This window comes from Muscardinus avellanarius, assembly GCF_963383645.1.
Source record: "Muscardinus avellanarius genome assembly, chromosome: 2".
Lineage (NCBI taxonomy): Eukaryota > Metazoa > Chordata > Mammalia > Rodentia > Gliridae > Muscardinus > Muscardinus avellanarius.
This window is the reverse complement of record NC_137787.1, coordinates 92,158,962-92,180,042: the sequence shown is the minus strand read 5'-3', so window position 1 is coordinate 92,180,042 and position 21,081 is coordinate 92,158,962. Positions and strand designations below refer to the sequence as shown.

The 21,081-nt window shown below is 34.5% G+C and overlaps 1 protein-coding gene across 1 annotated transcript in view; it reads left to right on the top strand.

The window, feature by feature from the left end:
* The window catches only part of KYNU (kynureninase), a gene marked incomplete at both ends in the record, with an annotated part of 117,973 nt that extends 102,707 nt beyond the window's left edge, over positions 1-15,266 (top strand). Inside the window, 4 exons of the mRNA XM_080690141.1 lie at positions 2,484-2,536; positions 5,988-6,073; positions 12,020-12,250; positions 15,141-15,266. Of these exons, the coding sequence (XP_080546267.1) occupies positions 2,484-2,536; positions 5,988-6,073; positions 12,020-12,250; positions 15,141-15,266 (496 nt within the window). The remainder of the gene's footprint in view (positions 1-2,483; positions 2,537-5,987; positions 6,074-12,019; positions 12,251-15,140) is intronic.
* Positions 15,267-21,081: the final 5,815 nt, after the last annotated feature.

Below are 21,081 nucleotides of genomic sequence, written 5' to 3'. Positions count from 1 at the left end.
GGATATGCCCCCTCTCTTTTTCTGTGTGAGACACAGAATAACACACTTTCTGAAAATGACCCATTTCATCTCTGACACCATGGTTTACTTTTTTTTTTTTTTTTTTTTTTAACCAGGGATGTAGAATTGCGATTAGAATTGGCTATCCTGCCTTCACTTCGCAAAATATGTTTTTATTTGAACTTTCTTAGATATTTTATCACTTGGCTTTTACCACTCTGTCTTGATTCTTTTATAATTAAACACCTACTATGCAGTTTTTACCCAATGTCAGCATTATAGATTACAGGCTGAAGAACCACTGGGGGGAAAAGGAGGGAATCTGTTACGTTTTGACAATGAATTATTTGAAATGATAATAACAATAATAAGAAAAACTAAGGCTTAAAAGGTATGTTTTGGATTGATGCACTCTGAATTTTAAAATTTAAGTTAATGGAAAATAGTTGATTATTTTCAAACAATGGAGTAAAGATTGTTCATTTCATATATAATTAGACGTTGCTAATTCTATACAAATATATATGAAATATACATAAAATAATTTATTTTTGGAATAAAAATAAATGAGATAGAAAATAGGAGTTAAAATCATAATTAAAGCTTTTTTTGATGTAAAAACTATGTATACCCTTTAGAACACTCTGGAAAACAGAAATAAAGCAGAAATTAAAAACCTTAACATTTAGGTGATAGTTACATATAAATTCTTACTTTTCATGTTTCTAAAGCTGTAATCACACTCTCTATACTGTGATCTCCATTTTAGTTTTTGAAAGTATATTCTTTTAAATTTTAGTTAAAATTATATTAATTATAGGTTTTTGTAATGGCTACATCCCACTTAAAGAGTATAATTTATCAACTCTCTGTTACAAGATATTTAAGGAAAAATATATTTAAGTAGACATTTCAACTATAAACAAGTATTGTGGTAATTGTTCTGGGACATAAAGCTTAATGTTTTCAAAATAGTGAAATCCAAATAGTCCTTTGGATTAATTGGAAGAGGCAAAATTTCTGAGAAAGAAAAATGAGGGTTTTTCTCATAAATCTTATCAAATCGTTCTTCAGATATGTTTTATTGTTTATTATTCTCATTAATAGATAAATGACCAACTTGGCTCTTTCTCTCCCTTTCTTTCCTCTCTTTCTTTCTTTTCTCTTCCTTTCTTTTTTCTTTCTCTCCTTTCTTTTTTTTTTTTTTTCTTTTACGGATTGCACCCAGAAACATTCTTCCTCTGAGCTATGCCCCCAGTACTATTTTATTGTTAAAGAAAAACTTGCTAAATTAGCTTAATTACTGTATGCTGGTCTGGAACCTGCACTCCGCATTTCTCAGTCTCCAAAGCACTGAGATTATAGACATGTGCCCCCACACATGACATCATTTATTTTTCTTTGAATCTTTGATGAAAATAGGCATCCTAACTTTTAAATCACATTGACAATGTATGAAATATATTCTCATCCATATGTTATCCTTTAGATCTGTTTATTAGTGAGTTTGAGATACTTTTGTGGGGGTTTTGCTGAATTAATGAAGCATTTGCACTTTTTATTAATTGCCTATCTATGTTTTGTGGCTGTATAGCTCTTGGAGTTTGGTTTTTATCTACAAAAACACTCTTGGTAAAAAGGCTTTCAAATGTCACAGATATTACTTCTCTCCCCATCTTCATTTGTTTGGGAATTTTATATCTCTTTAATTCAGAATTTTGTATTTTTATGAATCTATTCCTTTATAATTCCTCCTTTTTTATATGCAAAAAGAATATTATTTTAAATATTGCATATATAAATATATCTGTCAATCTTTTCTTGTTTAAAATATCATAGGTTTTATTTACTACATTCTTACATGATCCATTGACTGTTTCTGTGTTTTTTTAAATCATGTTCCCTATGTCTTGCTAATGTTTCTTTTACTAGTACTCTACATGTTTATTTTATAATATATTATTTTTAAAGCTTGTAAGAGGTAATTTATAAGCGAATATATATATATATATTCCTCTATTTTTCTATTTCATAGATTTTTTTATTTCCACTTCAATGTGTGTGTGTGTGTGTGTGTGTGTGTGTGTGTGTGTGTGTGGTGGTAATGGGGATGGAACCCAGGGCCTTTTCTACCTCCAGGCTATTTTATACCTCCAAGACCTATTTTATACTCTATTTGGAAACAAGGTCTCATTAAATTGTTGAGAGCCTCACTAAGTAGCTGAGGCCAGCTTTGAACCCATGCATTCCTCCTGTCTCAGCCTCCCAAGTGTTGGAATCACAAGCAGGTGCCACAACTCCCAGCATGTTATTTCCTTATTCTTAACATTATACATATGAATTGCACCATTCTGTCATTTAGCATTTATCTGTTTAAGTATTTGATATTTACATCATTAATGACTTTGATAAGATGATCACAAATTCCTAGATTAGTTGTAGTTGTTTAGACCATAAAATCTAATGGCTATCTTATATTGTAGGTTAGTGGGATGGTTTGGCCATGAACTCAGCACCAGATTTAAAATGGATAATAGTAAGTATTTCAATTCTATTTCATGTCATTTTATCTTAACTTCATTTTAATTTTCATCTGTCTTCATATTATATGTAATATGCATGTCCCATGGAGAGTGTATTTTGAAAATGTCACTGAGATTTCTTAAAATAAGAAATGACATTTTGAGTGTGTAAGACTAAGTGTTTATAGACTTTAGTTTTATGATTTTGAATCTATTCCTTTGTGGAAAGATGAAAGAAAGTGAAATCTAACATATGGCTCATGTGGCTTGATCAGATTCTACCAGTGTGGAGTATCTAAAATTATCCAGCAGTAGAAAGGGGAGATTTGGTGCTTAGGGTCAGACCCAGAGAGGCTTGAGTGTCAGTCTTATTTCTCTGCTTAATAGTTTTTTGATCCTGCAGATCATAGCGTATTACCTTGGATCATTTTTTGTTGGTGGTTGTTGTTCCATATACCTAATGTGAACAATATCTATTTTAGGGATTAGTTTAAAGGTAAGTCAAATTCAAAACTGTAAACCAAGTATCATACAATGGTACATTTTCTAAGTATTTTTACTTCTGTAAATTTCTAAATTATTCCCTTTCTGTGAGAGATCTTATAGTGGAAACAGCTCAAATAATTCTACATTTATATAAAAATTATCAATGTCAATGTTAATGTTATCTATGGGGAAAGAGGGGGAGCCAGTTGGGACCCAGAGGGAAATACACAAGTACTATGTACATGTATGTTCCTATGACTTTGAACCTCACTACAATGTATAATTACAGTACATAAATAATAAAAATATAATTGGATTAGCATATTCTTATATTCTTATAGCATACACAAATCCAAAAATAAAATGTCCCCTTTGAGCTGGAAGTGGTGGCGCATGTTTGTAATCTTAGTACTTGGGAGGCTGAGATAGGAGAATAACAGGTACTTCAAGCTCAGCTACTTAGTGAGGCCCTCTGCAGCTTAGTGAGACCCTGCTTCAAAAATAAAGAATAAAAAAATAGGGCCGAGGGTGTAGCTCAGAAGTAGGATGCCTCTGGGTTAAATGTTAGGCCTCAGTGGGCTTACAAACTGCTCTACTTCTTTTCCTTGTACAGCTGTATTTCTGTTCACCTCTAATAGAGAAAGCACGATAAGTGTTTTGGTATTTTGAGAATTCAATGTAATATAAATTCTTCAGAATGCTTCAGATCCTGAGAGACTCTTCTTTCTCTCTGTGTTTCTTTCTGCCTGTCTCTATATAAATCTCTCTATATAAAATTCTATCTATGCAGATAGATTGATAGATAGATAGATAGATAGATAGATAGATAGAATTCGAAATCAACAGGTTGCAAAGAATCAGGATGGGGAATTAAGGTCAATTCAGGATACTTATATATTTTGTGGCTACTAAAATAATTAACTGTTATGCCTTTTTTTTTTTTTTTTTTTTTGGTGGTACTGGGGTTCCTGGAAGCCCTTCTACCTTCGGTATACACTCCCACGGGCTACACTCCCAGACCTATTTTTTAACATTTTTATGTGGAAACAGAGTCTCTTAAACCAGCGAGGCTGGCTCGGAAGCAGCGCGATCCTCCTGTCTCCGCCTCCCAAGCGCGGGGATTACGAGCGTGCGCCACCAAGCCCGGCTATGCCATTTATTTAAATTCTTTGAGTTGAGTTTCCTTATCAGTAAATAAGGCAATTTGATCAGGTCAAAGACAGGCAAACCTTATATCAAAATGCAAGATAAAAATATTTAAACTTTTTTGGTCATAAAGTTTCTGTACTGTGGTGCTAGACCATCCGTACTAGACCATCTGTACAAATACACAGATAAATGATTGTGACTGAGATAGAGTTCTATCAGCATAACAAAATAAACGAGAAAAAATGATTTAAAGGAGGAAAATGAATTTTGGCTTATGAGGTATCAGTCCATGATTGGCTGGCTCCATTTTTTTCTGGGTCTTTGAGGCAGGAATCATGGTGGAAAAGTGCAATGGAGCAATGGTGTTCATCTCACATCTCATGGAAGCCAAGAAGTGAGGAGAGAGAGAGAGAGAGAGAGAGAGAGAGAGAGAGAGAGAGAGAGAGAGAGAGAGAGAGGAGAGAGAGAGAGAGACACAAAAGAGAAGGCTGCCCCAGTCACCCACCTCTTCCACCAGATCCCACCTCTAGTGCCACCAGTCGGAGAATGAACATTCATCACATGAGCTTTGGAGAACCTTCCAGATCCAAATTATAAGTGACCATTTTCAAATAAAACCTTATATTTACTTATTTTTTGTGATACTAATTATTTAATGAGGGGGTGTTCTACCTCTGAGCTAAACCCCAGAACTATTTTAGTTTTTAGTTTGAAACAAGGTTTCACTACATTGCTGTGATCCTCCTTTCTCAGCTTCACAACCAATGTGATCACGAGTATATGCCCTTGTACGGGGCCCAATAAAAAGTTATTTTAAAAAATAGAGAGTGGCTTAGATTTAGCTGACATATCAGCAGTTTGACTCATAACATATTAAATGACTTTATAAAGACCCATAATACTGTAAAATTTTCTTAGCTTAATATCTTACTAGCCATTTTAACTGCATTGGATCTAACTTGCTACAATTCAACTTACTTATTTAACAAGGGTAGAATCTGCAATCAATTAATCTTTTTAATATCTGTTACTTGGGCAAATCTGTTCAGCTCTCCTCTTTTTCTTAAATAAGCTACTTCACTTAATAATCCTAGAATCTAAATTCATCTTCATAGGTATTTTATTAATCTTTCTCCCTGTGGGTGAAATTTTATGGAACAAGGATGTTAGGTTTGAGACAAAGGCCAGATTGAAGAATTCCTTCCTTCCTTCCTTCCTTCCTTCCTTCCTTCCTTCCTTCTTTCCTTCCTTCCTTCCTTCCTTCCTTCCTTTCTCCCTCCTTCCTTCCTTCCTTTCTCCCTCCTCCCTCCCTTCCTTCCTCTCTCCCTCCCTCCCTCCCTCCTTCCTTCCTTTCTTCCTTCTTCCCTCCCTCCCTCCCTCCTCCCTTCCTCCCTTCCTTCCTTCCTTTCTCCCTCCCTCCCTCCCTCCTTCTTTTCTTCTTTCCTTCCTTCCTTCTCCTTCCTTTTCCTCTTCCTTCCTTCTCAGATGGTCTCTTGCTACGATGCAGGCTGGCCTTATACTTGCTATTCATTTGCCTCAGCCTCCCCAAGTATCAGGGTCCACAGGAGTGCACCATATCAACCAGCTTAAAATTCCATTTTATCATCTGAACAGTGTCCTATTGTTCAACAGTCTGCTGATAAGGTAGAAACAGGCAAAATGAGTCTTGTCAGCAAATGGAAAACATGCCAGTATTTTACTCTATTGTATCTCTTAAATATCTCATAAATCTTACAAGTAATACTTTTATATATTAATCTTCTATTTATTTACCATCATATGACTCTTCTTAATATGTTACAATGACACGATGTTATTTTTTTTTTTTAGAACTGCAGTTAATCCCTGGTGTCAATGGATTCCGAATTTCCAACCCTCCCATCTTACTGGTCTGCTCTTTGCATGCCAGTCTGGAGGTAAGAGATCTGAGCTGCAGCCTCCCCACATGCTTCACATTTTCTCCTCACTAGCTTGTGTGGCTTTCTCTGTCAGTAAGCAAGATTATGAGTGTGCATCATACATACATGATAAAAAGGACAGTATTAGCCTATTGGAACAGTGGCTGTGTCGTGGTTGTCACTCTCCTGCCTCTCCTGCCTTAGTGTTTGCTGCCTTTTTTGAAAAAAAAAAAAAAAAACATTAAATGGAACTGATTTAGGGAGAGATTTTTTTGTTCCATGTAGAATCTGCATGCACTTGAATAAGTTATTTAACCTCTGGTTCACTTTATGAACAAAGTAATCATACAAAATTTAATTCTTCAGTAATTCCTTCAAGGAACATGTATTTATTAGGGAAGCATTTATGTGCGAGATATTATTGTGATTCTTGGGGACTCTCTTTCCTACAGTTATGGGAGTCAATGATCTGACAAAGCACCATGTGAAAAAACTATAGGAGACTTTATTTTAACATGGGGGAGCTTTGGGTAATTAGAGTAAAGCAAAGAGTGAGTATAGTTTCCTCATTAGACAAGATAGCTCTTTGTTTCTTTTACTGAGAATTCTATGACATTCTATTATTTCTACCCCTATTAAACAACATATTTTAAGATTCATTCATATATTTGCTAAATGACTCTCATCCTAAAATTAATGTTTATGTAATAAGTTAGGTTTTATATATATGTGTATATATACACATATACATGTATATGTGTATATTTATGTGCATAGGTTATACATGTACACACATATATTTACATATATAGCATAAATATACATATATACACACATAAAATACAGATATATATAGGTATCTAAAAAACCACACTGTATCTAAAAATCAGTTTAAACTAATTGCAAATATATTATTAATAGAAAACTTATAATTAATAATATTAATGCATATACTAATTAAGTTCACTTTTTTGTGGTCCTGGGGTTCCTGGAAGCCCTTCTACCTCCGGGCTACACTCGCAGACCTATTTTTATATTTTTATTTGGAAACAGGGTCTCTTAAGCCAGTCAGGCTGGCTTTGAACCTGCGCGATCTTCCCATCTCCGCCTCCCAAGTGTGGGGATTACAATTGTGCACCACCACACTGGGCTATTTTAGGAAATTCTACTGTGGAGTATTTCAGCATCAACTGAGTGGATACAGACTTCCAAATCTTCTAAATTCTAGAATTCTGGCACTTCACCGCAATTTCTTGTGTTAACCACTAGATGGCAGTGTCAGGTCCCTCTGTTTTTGAACCATTTCACCAAGAGGAGGATAACAGACACATTTTTATTTCATCTCAACCTAGAGAGCACCTACTCAGTTTAACCACTTGATGGAGCATGTGCTGTTTTCACTTTTTAACAAAATTTTATTTTTAATTGGAAAATAGACCCACTGAGACTTTTCAGCCAGCAATGCCTCTTTTAATTTTTTTAAAGTAAAAATCTGCTTAGTAAGTAAGATAATAATAATTCAGTTGCTTTATAATATGCATTCAAAGAATGATTTTTTTAAAGGTTTTAAAGCAAAATCTAGTCTCAGCTCACTTTGTAAGTGTATTGCAGGGAGGAGGAGCTGCAAACATGAAAAGCACAAGTCATAGCTTAAGAAGAACTAGTAGTTCCAGTGCTCCTCTGACTATCTTTATCTTTGCAAATAACTTCTCGAAATCTCCTTGAGAACTCTCATTTTGGCACATTCTCTGGAGCAATATTGCCCTTCCTTCCAATATTCACCTCTTCTACTCTGGTAAAAGAGGCAGATTCTTGTTTTTGTAGTGACTAGTTTCTTACCACACTTTATTAGAGTCACCTAGACAAAGGCTTTTTTTTTTTCTTCAGACACTGATGACTGTTTAACTAAATTTAAACCTACCAAAAAGATCCTAAAAACCAAAATAATGGGGACGTATACTTCTCTGAAATGTCACTTAAGTATCTCTTTCGAACCTCCTACCAAAGTCATTCACTACTAAACTATGTTCTGACCAAAATTATTGCTTGCTAGACAAACCTTATGTTGGTAAAGACATCAAATGTCTTCCTCTTTATTATAAATTATAAAAGTTTTAAATTATAAAGTAATAGATGATTTTTATGGTACTGGGTGTGGAACCCAGGGGAGTTCTACCTCTGAGTGACACCCCCAGCCATTATTTTTTATTTTTTATTTTGAAACAGGGTCTCACTGAGTTGCAAAGGGCCTCACTAACTAGGTGAGGCTGTCTGCAAACCACAATCCTCCTTTTTCAGCCTCCCGAATGCTGGGATTACATGTGCCACCACATCCGGCTGTAATAGATGATTTTATTGTTAAGATATCCCACTTTTTACACAGTCCTTACTTTGCCATGTGATTTGGCATCAGTAAATTACCAGTGTTAAAATTTACCTTATAAGTAGGGAGGCAGAGGGAAATGTACCAAGTGCATGTTGCCTATAGAATTTTTTAAAGTAATTAGTTATCTTAGGATAGGAGATATGAGGTCAAAATTTGAGTAAGTATAAAATATTGCATAATTTAAACTCTCTCTTTTGTTTCCATTGAACTTTCAGAAAATATTCTATACACTCAAATATTGATGGGAGTAAAGATTTTAAGTTCAAGAATTAAGTGTATATAATGTGATCTCAAATTTTAATATAATACATTTATCAAAGATAGTATAATAAATGTATTATTATTTACAATCCCATGTGTATGTAATTGATTGATACCATTAAAATACCTTAGTTTCGAACCATCTTGTTTTTTTTACTGTTGGGTCTTAAACATTTGTGCACTCATTTAAAAATATTACAGATCAAGGTCCTTAGCATGAGGCAAAGAACCAAGAGAAAAATATTTGATCTGACATCATTGACCAAACGTGGCCTTAAGAAAGCAACTTCTGATCTGCACTTCAATGGTCTCGTTTTTATAATAAAGATATTTAAAGGATATTACCTCATAAGTTTCTTCATTTTCAAGTTACTCATTTAAAATTTATAAATGACATATTTTTAAACTCTACTTGACAGCAAGAGATAAGCCAGAAAGGCATGAAGTATATTAGTGTTTCTTATTTATATATAACAATGGGTAGATAATTTTTAGATCTGTTTAATACATAAATTTGTAAGAAAATGATTTACCTTAAAACACAAAATTAAAGCATTTGATTAATACGCATAGAAGATCAAACAGCTAAAAACAAAGCAAATGCACTGTGCTTTCTCACAAAGGTACTGAAGATCTAATTTTAAGAATCTAAGAGAAAAATATGACCATTGAAAACATCCAATAAAACATACTTTTCTTATTAATTTTGCCTAACTCTTCTAGATTTTTGCTGATTTTACTCAGAAAAAAATAGCTCAAGTAGCTGAAACTCTGCCAAGAATTATGTCGGAAGCCAAATATTTTTAAACTACATTGTTCAATTTTTTCAGTTTTTAAAATTATTCATTCCGAATACTAAATACATAGGAATAACACAAAGCAAAAAAGAAGAGGATTTTTTTATTTCTCTATGAAGTGTTATTAATCCCTGTTAATTTTTTATCTGAAGCTTTGGATTCGATTTTTATACACAGAGAAAAACTTTAAGTGCTTTGCAACACAACTACCCTTGTGATTATAATGAGGAAAAAGGTAACAACATTCCACAGTATATTAAAATTGACTGCATACCATTAAAAGTGGTTTTAGGTTATCAAGGGGAATTGGTAAAAGCAAAATTCCTCTAAAATTATAGATGTTAGTAATATTTCCCCAAATTTTATTAACCTATGGAATCAAAGAAACTACCATTATAAATATAAAGTTGGCCCTCCATATCCATGAGTTCCATATACACGGAGTCCAATCTTAAGTTGAAAATATTCAAGGGAAAATATGCACAAAGAGACTCTTTTTCATGTGATTATTCTATAAGAAATATGGTATAACAAGTAGTTCCATATCATTTACATTATATAAGGTATTGTAAGTGAGCTGGAGATAAAATGTGCTTAGCTTGTGTGGAAGTACTATGCCATTTCTATAAAGAATTTGAAAGTTGTTGGGCTTTGTAATGCAAGAGGTTCCTGAAGCCAGTCTCATTACCTTTATTTGTATAATATGAGGCTGATAGTGGAATCAGAAAATTTTCTAGAATTATTTATTAATTATAATTGATATATTAATCTCTAGAGAGAATCTTTGGAATATATATATATATATGTCACTATTTAAGCCTCTTGTTGGCTGTGACTTGCTAGTCTCTACTTCTGTCTTCTGGGTATACTTGGATCTAAACTTTTGCTGAGCTCCCCATAGTACTCACAGTTCTGCCTGCATACATTTTGCTTTACATAGGGAGTGGTGAGGTTCTTGCTACTCGACTTCATGCAGCCTGGATCACTGAGTCCTGAAGCAGTAGTATTTGCACCCAGATCTTAACTGCCTTCTGAAAATGAAGCCATCCATCTCTACAAGCAGAAGTGTAGCTGAAGCGAGAGAATAGTGCTTGTTTCTGTCTTCTCTGGACCATCTCTTCTTTAGACACATTACCTTCAGTACAATTCCCATTTTCTCCTTCAGCCAAATTTATAACCTCCATGCAATATAGTTTCATAAACTCTATGCCTAAAGGCTTAATTCCAATTAGGATGGCTGCCTACACATGCCACATAAACATACAAAAACAAGTGTACTGATAAACTTGACAAGGTCTAAATTTCGCCTAATGGCCCTATGTCCTTGATGACACAGAAGAGGGACATTAAGGGGCATGCCGGAGCATCCTGCCGTTTGCAGTTCACTCAGTTCTTCTGTGCAGGATGTATTTTTAAACTCTACTTGACCTCAAGAGATAAGCCGGAAAAGCATGTCAGCTCTGACCCCTCATGTTCCAGCCCAGTTATTGTCTGTCTTTGTCATTCATCTTAATATAAGGCACTTCTGGCGGCAAGTGGAATTATTTATACACTAGCGATAGAGTTTTTCAGAAAAAATGAAAAAAAAAGGAGAGGAAGAAGAAAGAAACAGAGGAAGGGAAGAAAAGAGGGAGGGAGGAAGGAGGGGAAAGGAATGGAAGGCAGGCAGGCCCAAGTACTTTAGTAATAATAATAATATATTAAACATCCAATAAGACTTAGCTTCATTATTTGTTTGTTTTAAAACTATTAAACTGGGGAGGATTTAAGAATTATTAGGGCAATTATAGCAAATATTAGTTACATTGCCTTTTACACATACACACATGTATTCCTCTTCTATTTCACTTTATGTTGACCACTCAAACTCTACACAAAACTAGAAAAAGTCACTTGGATTATGATTTTGGAAAATAGTTTGGGGATAAAAGTTAAAATTTCAAAGATTTTTTTTTTTTTTTTTTTTTTTGCGGTACTGGGAATAGAACCCAGGGGCATTTTACCTCCGAGCTACACCCCCAGCTCTCTCTTTTTTTTTTTTTCTTTATTTTGAAACAGGGTCTCACTGAGTTGCAAAGGGCCTCACTAAGTAGTAGCTAAGGCTAGCCTCAAACCAGGTTCCTCCTGCTCAGCCTCCCAAGCACTGGGATTACAAGCATGTGCCACTGTGCTGGGCTTTCAAAGAATTTTAAAGCATCTGTTGAGGTGTATTTTACTTGGTGATTCGGCTAAGTCAATTTAATGTAACTCTGAAGGAACATGCTATTAACTTAATTTCTTTTCCTTTCACAAGTATTGTTTAAATAAAATTTGCACAATTTTCCTGTCATGGAATCTTTGCCTTCAATATTTAATGTCAAAGCATTTAAAAGTGGGCATATTTTTACATAACGGGTTATCTGAGATGGGATTTTACTATCGAAAGTAGGCATCGCCTTTTTTATGCATGACTTACACTTATTTTTTGCTTCTATGTAAATCAATAAGACACTGGTAATGTGATTGTCTCTCATTCTGCAGATCTTCAGGCAAGCAACTATAAAAGCACTGAGGAGAAAATCCATTTTGCTAACTGGTTACCTGGAGTACATGATCAAGCTTTACTGCAGCAAACACCCAGCAGATACTAAGGACCCAACTGTGACCATCATCACTCCATCCAGGATAGAGGATCGGGGCTGCCAGTTAACACTGACGTTTTCTATTCCCAAGAAAAATGTTTTTGAAGAGCTAGAAAAAAGAGGAGTGGTTGTAAGTATATCTCTTGCATCGCTATGACATTTTCTCTATGGCTACAGGTTGGCTACACATTTTGGATTTAGTAGTTTATTTGTTATTATGTCATTTCACACCAATCAATAAAGATAAAAGAGTGCCAAGTGAACATTCAGCACTGCACTAAGTGAAGGGCACGGAATTCTATCTGTAATTTCTTTTTTTAAACATTAAAAAATTTTAGTGTGTTTTCATTGTTTAATAAATTGCAAGAATCCTCAAAGAACCTTACGTATGTTTATCACAAATGAAAATATATTACCTATTTATTAACTAAATAAAATAAATCCAGATTATTATTTGATCCTATATCCATTTAAAAGGAGAAAAGTAGATAGGTGTAATTTCTGATAAAAGAGAAGACCACAAATTTTGGTTATGAGAAATAGTGTTATATAAATTACTCATTCTTTCCATAGCAGAACAAAAAGTAATAATTTCATCATTATCAATTAAAATGTATTTTTCACTACTTCACTACTTTTGACTCATGAAAACTACAATATGTATTTCTTTAATCTATGCAACAAAATTAGAAAAGAGAATGAAATATCAGTCTTATTTAGTTGCCTAATAAACTGAGGTTTTTTTATGGTACTAGGAGTGGAACCCAGGGGCTTTTCTACCTCTGGACTATACTCCCAGACCTATTTTATACTTCATTTGGAAACAGGGTCTCACTAAGTTGCTGAGAGCCTCACTAAGTAGCTGAGGCTGGCTTTGAACCTGTGTGATCCTCCTGTCTCAGCCTCCCAATTACAATCGTGCGCCCCCACGCCCAGCTTAAACTGAGTTATTTTTACACTTGTCATTTTAGTCAAAAAAGATATTGCAGAAACTGGGCATGGTGCACACCTGTATTCCCAGTGCTTGGGAGCCTAAGGTGTTGCAGGAAATCAAGGTGCCCGGAGTCTGGAGCTAGAGACCAGGGTAGAAAGCAGGTTTCTTTATTCATTAGTGAAGACTCAGAAAGCAAAGCTTTGAGTCTGAGCCCGGATCAATGAACATACCTAATGTTTGGAGGGGAGGAGTATTCATGAGATAGGCATTTCCTAGGGTAAGCATGATGACAGAAGGAAACCAAGTAATTAATCATTACCTTGTTTTTTGTTTGTTTTTTTTCTATCACTGCTTTGCTTATATTTGAGAGTCTGTGCTGGGAAACCCTGAACTCTCCAGGGTAACTCTGCTTTGTTTATGTCTGAGAGAGACTGTGTTGTCTCACAGTCCATCTGCGAGGGACTGTGAAGAAGCTTTATTCTTTACACTTTGCTTCTAGCCCAAAATAGTTTTAAGGACAAAGCCAGAGGTCCTGCCTCAAAGGCAGAGGATTGCAGGTTCCAGGCCAGCCTCAGCAACTTAGTAAGACCCTCAGCAACTAAGTGAGACCCTGTTTCATAAAACTGGGCTGAGGGTGTAGTTTGGAGGTAGACTGCTCCCAGATTTAATATCCAGCACCAAAAACAAAACAAAACAAAACAAAAAGATATGTAGATAATTCTCAGGAGTGGTGACAAATCAAGGAACCAATATATATTTTTAGCGGTTAGGGTTACATGGCCTTCTTGCTTTCTTGAAGATAACTAATAAGTAATGAGTAATTCCAAGGTAAATGGGTGTTACTGTATCAATTTTCAATGACAATACAATTGGCTCATTGTCACACTCATGTGATCCTCAACATTTAGGAGATGGATAGTAGGCTGTGGAGGCCTAAGAGAGCCTATCACGACTGCAAACTGAGCTCTGCTTCTTCCAAACTATGTTATGTTGGGCAAGTTCACCAAGATCTACACACTTGCTATTTCTCATCTGTATTTTATATTAAATAATAATTCCTTTGAAGAGTTTTATGGGAATTAAATGAAACACCACACATAAACTACTAACTATATTATCTAGTTTATAATGGGTATTTCCTAAAGATTACAATATCAAGATCCAGGATAGATCAAATTCTTTGGTCCTAGCCAACCATAGTGGCATCTGTCTAATAATCCCAGTACTTGGGAGGGTGAGACAAAAAGATTACAGGTTCCAGAACAGCCTCAGCAATATAGTGAGTCTCTCAGCAACCCGGGGAGACCCTGCTTCAAAACAAAAAAATAAAAAGGGTTGAGGGTATAGCTCTAAAGTAGAATGCCCCTGGATTCAATGTCCAGTAACAGAAAAAAAATTTAAAAATTATTCTTTTTTCAGACCTATCATCCAACTGCATTTCTCTGAGATCAGAAGTTAGATAGTTAAGTTTAAAGATAATTTGTGAAAGCTCTTTAGATTCTAGTGAGGTTCTCATTCATTTCAGTATGTTGTAGGGGTCCAGTAATTCTAGAATTTTCCCAAAGAAAAATTGTATATATGATTTATTGCATACTTAAAGAAAATCATTGTTGCTGGGCATGATGACACACACCTATAATCCTAGCATTTGGGAAACTGAAAGATGAGGATCACAGGTTCTAGGCCAGTCTCAGCAATATAGCAAAAGCTTCAGCAACTTAGTGATACCCTGTTTCAAACTAAAAAATAACAAAAAGTCTAGGGGTGTAACTTGAGGGTAGAATAACTTGGGGCTCAATCCCCAGTAACACACACACACACACACACACACACACACACACACACAGTTGCTAAGAGAATTAATTAAAGCAATTTGGATATTCATGTTTCAATCCATTATTATTTTTGTTATAAGGGGAAAATTACAAATAAAAACAAGACATTTTATTTAAAGTAGAAAACATGCTCATATACAGAGTTTCAAAGAAGTCAGCCCAAGTGCATTATGGGAGTTTAGCTTGGAGACAGATTTTAGTAAGTGAACAATGCTCACATTATTGTGACTTTATTTTTTTCCTCCGTCTAGTGTGACAAGCGAGAACCAGATGGGATTCGAGTGGCTCCAGTTCCTCTCTACAATTCTTTTCATGATGTTTATAAATTTGTCAAAATTCTTGCTTCTGTACTTGACTCTACAGAAAAGAAAAAGTAGCCATGTTCTCTGGATTAATTTAAGCAGATTTTCTGAAAGCCACAGTAGTTATTTTACTAATATTCAATTGTTAATTATTAGAATAATTTCAAAATGATTGCGTGTCATTAACAATAAACCACATGCCTTGCAGAAACATTTGAGATTGGTTTTGAAAACGTCTGTGGCTCAGGGTTTTGGAGTTTGGGAGAATCAAAGAATGTATGGGTTTAACCATTTAGTACACAGTCTTAGCTAGCAATCTCATTTACATGCTCATTCAAATGTTTTCATTTGGTTTAATTTATAATTTGATTGACAACTTTGTGATAGATATAGATTCCTTGTGTCAGTACTGGAAGTATTATTTCAGTTTTAACTTGCCAAAGAGTATTTTGTAAAACATGTACTGAACAGTCTTATATATGCTTTTATAGTGTTTCATTCAATTCTAGGGCAATGATTTTTAAGTATTTTGAAGCCACAGTCTACAACAAGAATCATATTTTTATATCAGAGACCAGGACTTAAAGTGTATATGCCATATTTGGTGGATTCTAAGACATTTTTGTCTCATCTTAACATGTCTGAAAAAGGACTTATCTTTCTATTTTTGAAAAACATCTTGTAACAATAATTGGTACCTTTACATCACTTTCTCTCACAATGCATATGTAACATCTGAGAATTTGTAAAAATGATATATGTATAAAAATTGGTGAATTGGTTGGCTGTACCCTGATATTTATTAATTTATTACTCTATTTCTCTCATTCAAAACACGGTGGTTGAAAGTCATTACATTGATGTTCCCTCCAACTCTTGTATTCTAGGCCACTTCTTTTAAGAATGGTTCTTTGTTTAATGTTGCATAATCTCTTGATGGGGTGTGTCTATACAGCGCCTAAGAAGATTCAGCCTGAGCGGCCTACGGCCTAAGGCAAAACTTTAAGTAAAGTGATTCAGCAAAAAAACGGTCAAGATGGCGCCTGGAGGAAGCTAGGAAGGCGTGGTTTCCCCATTCACTATGGGTGGGGAGACTGAGCGGTTTTTCCCTTTCTACCTTTAAAGGAGCTTTTCGCACACATGAATGGCTCATGTACTGGCCTGGGATTGGCCGTAAACTACGTGCTAGTGATCATTATCCCGGATAGGCTAGGCTATTTCTCATGGAAATTCCCCTCGTGGCTTGGTGCTATATAAAGAACTGCTTGGAGAGAAATAAATGAGATCTCGCTTGACTTGACTCCCGGCTCGTGGGTTTGTGTTCGAGTCGTCGGTACTCACCATCTCTCCAAGCCCCGCCAGCTGTCGGGCAGGCTTCCCGACAATCTCTTATTTTATAAATATAAACATTCCTTGGCATGAGAGTTGAAACTCATCTTCATAGACTGAAGATTTCTCTGAACCTTCAAAACCTTAAAACTCAAACACACATGGCTTCTTATAAAGGAAATTATTTCTGAACCTCACAAGGGTGAACCATTGAACACGTAGCTTGATAGGAGAAACAGATATTAAACATGGAAATACCCAAATGAATGTATAATTACAAATTATAACTTCCATGAAAGATGAATAGAGGATACCATGAGGAAGAAAACTGATGATATTAATTAGATGGCTGAGTGAGTGAAAGTGTATGAAGGTGCTTATAAGGTTATGTTCTAAGATATTTCATGCTAATCACATCAGAATTATATCAAATTATGTGCACAAATCATTCAAAGCATAATCAGCACCATCTGCTCCTCACTAAGGTTGAGAAATAGAGCAGTAGAAATCCTTTCTCCAACTCATATTTCCTCCCTCCTCAAACCCAGAGACAACCTCTGAATTACATTTTCTGTGAGTCATTTTTGGACTTTTTAAAAGTTTTACACCTATGCATGATGCATGTACACACAAAAATACATCAGCTAGTTTTTTCTGTGTAAGTGTAATCACATCTGATCACACTCCCCCAGCATTGTGGTTTTATTTATTTATTGGTGTTAGTGATTCATCTGTTTGTTGTCATTTTCACTGCTAAATAGTATTCTATTTCAGTATCCCATTCAAAGTTTTAAAAGCATTTTAGCTAAGAGCATCTAAAAGTAATTTTTGCAAAGAGTGGAAAGTGGTAATACTATTTTACTTTTACCCATCTAGATAATTTAAATAAACTATAATTCACTCTCATAAGTCAAATTCCCATGTGTGCATATGTGTTTGTGTTTCTTCCTGGACCAGGCTAACTGAACCTTCCTACTGGATAATTTGCTTATTATTTTATTATTACATGTTGCCTTAATTACTATAACATTACATGGCCTAGCATCCTTTGGACAATATTTCTCAGTTTCTTTTTGTAAAGTTTGCCTTGGTGATCCTGGACCTCCCTATTTTTACTTGTAAATTTAAAATATATCACAATAACCTTTGGAGTGCATTTATTGTGCCCCATAAAATCTCCTGCTGGGATTTCAATTGAATTGCAATTAAATTTTAATTCAATTTTAGAAGAATTGATGTGTATTAGTGTTGGACCTTTCTACTGAAGAACACAACACTTTTCTTCATTTATTTATGAAATATTTAATGTTTGTGAAAAGTTTTATTTTCTCCTTTAAAATCATCACATTTATAGTTCAACATATTCCTAAGTACTTTAAAATTGTATTATTATTATTATTATACACATTATTTTTTATAAAATTTAATATTTAACTAATACTCAGCACTACTTAGACATGCAATTGACAGTTATATTTTTAATTTTTATATGTAAAATTATTCACAAATATAATTCTTTAATTTTAATCATTTATCTATAGAATCTTTTTATGTAGAAAATTATTATTTGCAAATAAATGCGGTTTTTATTTATTTTCTTTCCTTTTTGTCATCCTGGGGATAGAATTTAGGGGCTTTCTATTTCCAGGCTCCACTCCCAGACCTATTTATATTTTATTTGGGAACAGGGTCTCTCTAAGTTACTGAGAACTTCACAAAGTAGCTGAGGCTGGCTTTGAACTTGTGCAGTCCTCCAGTCTCTGCCTAGTAAGTACTGGGATTACAAGTGTGTGCAACCACGCCCTGCTTTTATTTCTTTTCTAATTCTTTGGAATTGCATTTTTTTTCTGTTTTTTCACTTTTAAACTGAAGTATGTATATAAATGTGGGTGTGTTCAGCCTGTATTCTCTCTCTTCTGCTTGTATGAAGCCTTTGTTCTGTTATTAATCATACACATTTAACATGCATACATGGCACAATTTAAAATTAGACATTTTTAGTTACTATCCTCCTGACAAGTTGAAGTTTGAATGCTTTAAATTCAAACAGCCCCTGTCTACTTATCCACTATTGCTATTCAGAAACAGACCGTACACTGAAATCTTACATACTATTTCTTTTTGCAAATCAGAGTTTCAGTTATGGATGAAGTTTATGTAAAATTTATTTTAATGAGAATCATTCAGTAGTAAATTCAATTGGTTTTTGATAAAAATACTTTGATATTTTCTCCTATTAATGTAAAATTATTTTCACTTCTTCTTTTCTGTCACTATATAGCATATAATAAGTCATCATCTTTTAGCTATGATTATTACTATTAAGAATTTAGCCACTCCTGCTCTCTCGTTCTAAGAAACTATTCATTTATAATGGTCTTCAGTTTTATTATGCTATATTTTGACAACTATTTACTCTAGTTATCTTTTTTAAATTTTCTTGTAATTACAACATCTGAGAATTAAGTTTTTTAAGTTCTAGAATATTCTGAGCTATCATTTATTTAAATATTACCTCTTCTCCATGATGATGGAAGCAACCATATGTTTCCTTCTGAAACTCCTCTAAGATGCATATTAGTCTCCTTTCCCTCTCATTCATGTCTTCAGTCTCCTTCTATATTTTCTATTCTTTAAATTTATGTATTGAATTCCGAATTTAAATTTTTTAAATGCATTTTTAAATTCCTAGGAGTGTAATTTAACTTTTTTTTTTTTTTTTACCAAACTGCTTGGATATTCTTGATATTTCAAACCTATTTATGGTGTTGAACATCTATCGTGGATCTTTGTAGTCCCAAGGAGATCCCTTTATCAATCACTCTGTGCCTTGGCTGACAACAGCCTGCAGCTGTCCCCTTCTGCAATGGGTCAGCACACATACACACACACACACACACACACACACACACACACACACACACACGCTATCACTGATTGGCATAAAGTTTAAATAGAAAACCGCACCCTTTACATCAGTGAGGGTTGCAGAACTTCACACTGTGGCGCATGCTTCAGAAACCTTCTTCCATCTGTGGATTAAGCCAAAACTAGGATTTTTACCTGAGATCCTACCTTGCTGGGCTCTTTACTTTCTGTATTCTGTGTTTGTGTGGGAGACGAGAGGGCGCTAGGGACTAACCCCAAAAGAGTTCTACTTCCAAGCTACAAATCAAAGCCCCCTTTTATTTTCATTTTAAAACAGGGTTTCCCTAGGTTGCTAAGAGTCTCACTAAGTTGCTTAGGCTGGCCTCAAACCCGCAAGTCTCCTGTCTCAGATCAAAATTCCCAGGATATAGGCGTGTGCCACCCCTCACTCCCCTCCACATTCTTCTTCATGCACTCCTGTCTGGGTTTTCCTGACTTATCCAAATTCATTTGTAAGCTCTGTCTTGGGAGCCCAATCTAAGAAAAAATTTCCTTTAATTATCCCCAATAATAATAAATATTTTACATTTTTACTTAATATATGATGAGTTTACAGTTAAGTTTCTATTCATTTTCAAGTCTAAGACCTTTTATTCCTGTGTATTTTATGAATAATAACTTTTATTTACACATTGATTTTGACCCTTCTGAATTATTTGGGGACTGGTTTAAGATTTGATTTTTTTCCCAAGAGTATTTATGTGTTTTACAGAGAATTTTTAAAAGCTTTTCTCTGTATGGTTATTCCTGTATGTTATCATTATATATAATTATGTATGTATAGCATATATTTATAATTTTATATATACATATGTAATATACTATTTATTTATAATTTAATGCACTATATATTATATAATTATAATTTCTTATATATACTATAAATTATATATACTATAAATTATGTATAATTATAATTATATATACTATTCATACATAATATATATAATATAATATTACATGCATGTATAAATGCATATATATATATATATATATATATATATATATATATATATGTTGATCTTTGCCTTCATTTCCTGGCTTATATCTCCTAAACCCCTTGGTCTTCCTAGGCTGATGTATACCTATGTGCTAATGAGATGACTTGTCTCTGGGGGCCTCTTGATAACTTCAGGTTAGGGGGCTGATTCCAGGTTAGACATGATTAAAGGGTAAGACATTTTAACTCCTCTTTCCAACTTCTGGGATAGGAAAAGGGGCTAAAGGTTAAGTTGGATTATCATTGGCCACTGATTTAGTCAATAGTGCCTAAGTAATACAGCCTCCCAAAACCAACCAACTGACCAACCAATTAACCAAGCAAACAACAGGAAAGTTCAGGGAATTTCAAGGTAGCTGAACTTGTGTAGGCTTCTGAGAATGCCACACCCTGAGAGGGCATGGAAAATCCTCATTCCTCATGGAAGCTTTTCTTATATTTCACCTTACACATCTCTTCTATCAGCCTTCTCTCTGTAGCCTTTGTAAGTTTCTTTTTTAATAATCAGTAAATGCAACTGTTTCCCTGAGTTCTATGAGCCACTCTAGTAGATTAATTGAACCAGAAAGGTGGTCATGGGAACCCGGGTGTGTAACTGGTTGGTCAAAAACACAGGTGAAAATTCTAGAGTTT